This window comes from Tetrao urogallus (assembly GCF_951394365.1).
Source record: "Tetrao urogallus genome assembly, chromosome: 1".
Lineage (NCBI taxonomy): Eukaryota > Metazoa > Chordata > Aves > Galliformes > Phasianidae > Tetrao > Tetrao urogallus.
The window spans coordinates 142,677,300-142,684,049 of NC_136813.1; the positions used below are offsets into that span (position 1 = coordinate 142,677,300).

Genomic DNA, 6,750 nt, shown 5'->3' on the forward strand with positions numbered 1-6,750 from the left:
GTTTAGAGTTCCCTGTCAATTTTAGAGGCAGCTATTCAAAAAATCTGGATATAAGTAGCTTTCTACAGATACCTGCAGTGCTACCGGAAGAGTACATTTAGCACCTTCTATTGCTAATATCTCTTCTATTGCTTTCTCAACAAAGAGAGCTTGGACATGGTAAAGAGTTCTCTACAATAAGTGCAGAAAGTACTTAATCAGATTTAGCCTCTTAGCTAGATAAAGGTAAGAATTAGACTACAGAAGGATGAAAATAGCATCTACTACACAGTTTACAGTTTTACATCCAAATTTTCTATGCACTTGTTTAAATCTTTGGTAATTAACCTTCTCTTCACACACAGCTGACTCACTTTCACCCTATGTCTCCCAGAAAGCATACTTCACATAGGCATTTTAGGATTTTTTTTTATTTTTTTATTTTTATTTTTTTTAAGTTTGTGTGTATTTGCACACGCACACAAATATTTGAGGAACATCTCAATAGCATACAGAAAAGATTCTCTTTCTAAAGTGGGAACTGAAAACTGAATAAAACCCTTTACCACACGACTTCAGGAAGCTAAATGTCAGTGAGATTCTGGTCAGCTATGAGATAGTGCTGGAAAGGAACTATAAGTAAGCTATAGGAGCTAACTTAGCACTGCTAGTTCCTTTAACCTCAGCTTCAGTTCTTCACCACAAGAGACTGTGCTTGCATAGCACAAAACAGCAACTAAAAGTCTGTGTAATACTTTCCTGATCTTTGATTACAGTAGTGGAAGACAGGACAAGAACAAGAGGTAAAAAGCAGTCTACTCCAGAGTGCCCCATTCATTGCACACTCATTACACTTTGTGTATTAGCATGGGAACTTCTAGCACTGATGAAATTACAGATTCTCTTTAAACACTACAGTTCACGCCACAGGGGAGTACTAGAAAGAAGTGGCAACGTGAGAAAAGGAATTTGAAGTCTTCTTGTCTGTATTTGCATGACTTTTTATGGTCATGTTTGCCCACAAAGACGACCAGTCCCTTTTCAAATAAAAATAACGCAAGGGTCTGAAGTTGGACTGAAGCATTCTGCTGGAGGAGAGCAACAGTTTAGAAAAAGGAAGGCATAACTTCCTCAGACTGATGAAGCAGACTTGCAAGAAAACTCCATTACTTCCTTCCTATGACCAGTAACTATGTTGACAAATAGCGTTTTGTAGCTGAGAACGTGCTCTATCAAATAGTGCTACGCTCCTTGTAGCTGCTGTAGCTTCCATGGAAATAAACAGCAGGCATTACTTTCGGAGTGACCTCAGTGCACTGCACGTACTCCTCCAAGAGGATTAACGATCAAGCAACAGCCGCTTCAGTGAAAGTATCTTAAGCGTTCACGTTAATCTTCTGACTTGCAGAGAACTGCTGACAGGTAAGATCAGTCCATTTCACAAGTGCACAGAAACACCATTTTGGCAAGTCCAAGGCTCCGTAATAGAGCATTACTACTCTAAGTTTACATGTGTGAAGGGCGTGGATTTTTTGTTTTTAACACTGCTTTCTACCTCACTAAAGGAACTCAGTTTATCATAGCCACAGATGATGTCTGAAATTTCAGAGGATGTCTTGCAAGATAAATGAAATAGCCCATTGCACAGCACACAGCAGACTTCACAACACCGGTGAATTATTTTCAACAACTTATTACATAACCTACCAACATATCCTGTTCTAAAAACGTTACACACACGATCTTGCATATCCTATTTCAACACAAGGCCAACATTCTTCCCTCCGATAAGAGGTTTTGACCAATAGTCAGAAGAGCTGTTCAGCTGCATGGAATAACTAACAGCATCAACCTCTTAGGTCTCAAAATCTTGAGAGCAGAAGGTGACTAAGTTTATATGAGTTTTGCACCCTTCCAGCGTTTGCTGATAATTTATGCAGCAGTTGTCTGTATGCCCTCACACTGCACTAGAAGAGCTGTGGTCACAACATTAGTTACAACTTTTAGTTTGTCTTCGTGTTTCTTAATTTAGAACACAACTGCTTGTAGAGGTTTCTAACCAAGATAGATAGCTAGAGGGAACTCCTGCTATGTGGCAGCTTGGAGATAACCAGGCTCTGTTAGGACAGAAGAGATTGTCTACAGCTTGCCTCATAAGATGACTAGAAAAAAAGACTAAATCTCTTTCCGTAAGGTGAAGTAATAAGCATCCCCCCCCCCCCCCCCCAAAAAAAACACAAAAGAAAAACAAACAACACCAAAGCCAAAAACACACAGAAAGTTAACAGTTTTTATTTATGTTGCTGTCTCCAGATGAAGAAAGAGGAAGATTCAGGGGTTTAGAAGCTCAAAAGGAGAAAAAGTATCTAGACACGCTGTATTATCTAGGATTGGGTTAACATACATGTTTACCCATCAAATTCATTCTTTAATGCATCCTAGCAGATCTTCTAATCTATGGTGAAAAACACTTCATAATGTCTTAAGATACTGAACACCCGGAATTTCTACATCTGTGAAGCATTTTCTCTCTGGCAGACTCATTTTGATTCTGTAAGTAGAAGGCATTTGGAGAACAAACAAACCAAGAAACACTGCTTCATGTTTTAAGCAGTCACTGCATCCAAATTTTACATTACTGTTCAGTTTATTCACCCTACGTTGACAGAGTATTAAAACAGTAGAGCCTATAAGGACAGATTTCTGTTGGCTACACAGGAGTTAAGACAGAGGGGACCTGTAGAACTAGTCAAAGTTCCAAATTCTCCTTCCCTGCTTTTCCTTATTTACTACTTATGGTATGCAGTGAAGCAGTCCTTGCTTGCTTTAGAAGGTTATGGTCATTGGTCCCATGCATGGTATCTTTGTCTTTCCCATAATAATAATAATCCCATTCTGGGATGAGAAGGAAGTATTATCCCACCTGTAAACTCACACATGTATACATGTGCCTTTCCTAATAGCACACTTTGAGATACAGAATTTGTGTTTAAAAAAAAAAAAAAAAAAAAAAACAAAAAACAACAAACAAAAATAAAACAGCTTGGCACTGGTATTTTTTTCCCCAGTGCAGCTCCAGACATGAGAAAAAGCAACTCAGATGTTAGGTATATTAAGATCATGTTTTTATTATTTAATTCAGTTCAGACTTCCTGTTTACCACTTTTTAACTGCTCTCACTTGTTAAGAAGTTAGATGGCATTCAAAGCATTCTGCAAATGAAGACATTGAAATGTGAAAGACTGATTTACCACAGCATTCCTTGAAAGCTTCTACATTAACTAGAGAGGGATTGGCATAGTTTAGCAAAAAAATTTTAAGTAGAAGGAAGAAGCTGATTCACATGAGAGTTATATATGTGGGCAATGAAAGGTTAACATACACCATTTAAAAGCAAATTGATTACAATAAGTTCCCACAATACAAAAAAGAGAAGATTACTTACGTAGATCAGTCCAGAGTAGTATCTTTCCTTCAAGTTGTGAAGCACAGAAGCCTCATTCAGGCATGTCAGCTCAGCCATATCTTCCACCTTAGAGAATTTGGGAGGATTCATCTTCTGGATGTCATCCTTATTTACTTTCACCTTCTTCCCATTCTCTGCCAATTCTACGATGGCTTCATCTCCCATTTCTTCCTTTAGGCTGGCTGCTTCAAATCCACTCTTCTCTGAGGGAACCCATACCAACTTCTTGGCTGCCCAGTCAGCCTGAGTAAGGGGATTGTTAATGATATTTTTGTCCACATAAAGGTACTTATCTGCGTCTCTTTGTGCCATTGTGATTTAGATTTGGGGACCTGCAACGGGAAAAAAAAAGAAATTTTTAAAGCCTCAAGTTGCCTTGCAAATTCCTTGCAGACCGGCACATACTAAATACTCTGAGCCCTTCATTGTCAAAGTATGCCTCCCCCCACCTTCAGTTTCATGTTAGTAAGCACTGGTAAGTTGTCAAACTTCCAATAAGGTCAAGGTTTTGACTGCCAAGAGGATGGGAAAAAACAAACTAGCAAGCAGTTTAAAAAAAAAAAACAACAACAACACAACACAGAACAAAACAACGACCGTTAAGCATTTGGAAGCCATTATTTGGCAGAAGAGAGAAAGCATGTTAAAGTGGCAAGCATCACACAGTTCAGAAGATGTGCCAACATTCACAGCATCAGATACTAGGTTGGTAACGTTCAGGTAAGATTAGCCTCTTAGTGCTCTACTCAGTAGAAACACTTGCTCAGAAATATCAAAGAAGTTTAATCAACAATTTTACTTCCTATCTCCTTATCATGATTAGCTATGAACAACAAGAACAAAATTCACAACTTCTTAGAAACACCATATTGCAGTCTAGACAATGCAAGAGACACAGTTCACTCCTAGAAGACACTGAATAATTTAAAGACATGAATTAACACAGACTCTACATATCCTTTTGACCATTAGCTCAGTAGTAACACCGAACCCACCACTTGGTATCTTTTTTCTAGTCAATGTTCAGCAGCAAAACAGCTCCAAGACAGTTCAAAAAGAAAAAAAAAAAATAAATACTGCTGTCAGGAGACTTCGCAGTCAAAAATTCTTCCCAAAGATCCACCTATAAAGCAGTTACAAAGCTGTGTTTGGGTAGAAGAGAGTGCCACTGCTACAAGGAGGAGATGTAGGCAGCATGCTAAGAAAACGGCACCCTAAATTTAGCATTTCATTAAAAACAGAGCACAACTGCCAGGGATTTTCCAGTTAATAAGGCAATAGTTTTATTGGTGCCATTCAGGAATTCTTTCAATCATGAGAAAGAACTTCATGCATCAAGGCTCATTAACCACGTAACAGCAGCCTCTTTACAAGGTCCCATAAACATTATTTGTTGGATCCTTCCTCACAAAGATATCAGCATCCTTAATATATGCTTGGATAGCAACTAGAGCTCTTTACCACCAGAAGGAACAGGAAATTAAAATAACAATATTTATGTCACGGAAGGCTACAGGGATAACTATGTCACAGAGCATAGGCATATTTGCTCACCAACCTACAAACCAAATAGGTGAAGTCTGATTATAGGTAACACCAACAAAAAGGTACTGAGGGAGGGGCTGAGCTTCACCTATTGAAATGTGTAAGAGCATCCCAGCACTCACAGTAACAAAGCCAGAAAAACACCAGCTACAATAACGATGGGCACAAAATGCCCCCACCAGACATTTGTAAGCGTGAGGGGAAATTCCTTTCAACAAACGTATCACTGTATGTGCTATGTGAGTTTGTGCCAGAAACTAGGATAGTTGTATATTACGAGTCAAAAATTCTTCAGCAAACAGAAAAAAAAAATTCTCAAAAGAATTCTTCCCTTTAGCCTGCATTTGAAGTCTGTCTTCAGCCTTACAGGAAAGGGCAAACACCCACCCCCATGCTTTGCCTCATCTTTCCTTTCCCACAGTGTCATTGACAGTTCCATCTCAATCACCGCAGTGACAATTCCCAGAGCCACTCCATCTCCTTGGCTTTTTGTGCTTTTATTGAAAATCCAGAATTGGATGGGAACGCAACAAAAAGATGTGATGCAGACATACGATGTGGATATCAAGAGCTGACCATGAAATACTCATTTGTCAAGAGAGCTGCAAACCCAGACTACAACAGCTTGCCTGACACAGCAAGTGGGAAATAGCAAAGTCTGACAATTCAACAAAAGATGTTGAGAGTCCATGACACTGCAGTGTCTCCTGCAGGTTGTGGTCAAAGGGTTAAAAGAAGGGAGAGGAAGAAAGGAGGGGAAAAGAAAAACAAAAAAAAAGTAGTAAAATAAAGGAAATAAGTATTCAATTGTGTTCAGAGTTGTATCAGGTTTGGCAAGGCAGCAGCTGTGCTCTACCCTCCATTACACAGTTTCCTGCATTTGCAACTCCCAAAAATCTAACTGGTTGCCTTTTTTGGCTATAATCAGGCAGGACACAGAGGCAGCATGCTTCAGCTAAATTCGGTTTCATCATTTCCTGAGGAATCCTTAGTAACCAGCCATGTGAACTGTCCTGCATTACACTGAAACACAGTCCTCACCTCCTTACTGTTAAAATACACGCAACCAGCACACCTTGGAGATTTCTTCTGGGATAAAGAATAGTTCTTTTTGGATAAGAAATATAGATCAGACCACGAGAAACCTTTCAAAAGGTACTCCCAGCCAGTCCTACATCCTAAAAGATCTAAGAAAATAGCTACAGGGAGGTTAGTCAAATCCTCTCACAGGAAAAGTCCTAAAATGTTTCAAGAACTGCAAGATCACATTCCTCAGCCCCTGAAGAATCACTGCAAAGCATCTATCCTTCTTTCATTCTCAGTGCTCAGAAGAACAGCTATCCAAGACAAATGGCCAAACACAGCTGTTCTAAAAAATCTCACCAAACAGTAAGGGTTGGGTTTTTTGGGTTGTTTTTGTTTTGGGTGTTTGTTTTATGGCAGTACTACTAAATAGCAAGGTTAAAAGACCTCGTACACCTCAGACTTCAAACACACTTGAGAATTACACTACTGCATGGCAGCAGAACACAGCCATACTCTCATTCACCATCTCAAACTAGCCCAGAACAGAAGAACCCTCAGGTACCAAAACTAAGATACTGGAGAATCGTGTTGCAGTAACACGGTATTAGCGCTCCTCTCATGGCTGACTTCTACCCCACAGGGCCTCTAAACTAGCAACACCACAAACCAACCATTAAGCTTGCCTTGTCCACAAGAACAGAACCAACAGAGGAATCAGATTCAGCAAGTTCTGT

The 6,750-nt window shown here is 39.5% G+C and overlaps 1 protein-coding gene across 1 annotated transcript in view; it reads right to left on the reverse strand.

The window, feature by feature from the left end:
• The window catches only part of MYH9 (myosin heavy chain 9), a gene marked incomplete at both ends in the record, with an annotated part of 52,816 nt that extends 49,059 nt beyond the window's left edge, over positions 1-3,757 (reverse strand). Inside the window, one exon of the mRNA XM_079534422.1 lies at positions 3,425-3,757. Within this exon, the coding sequence (XP_079390548.1) occupies positions 3,425-3,757 (333 nt within the window). The remainder of the gene's footprint in view (positions 1-3,424) is intronic.
• Between the last annotated feature and the right edge of the window lie 2,993 nt (positions 3,758-6,750).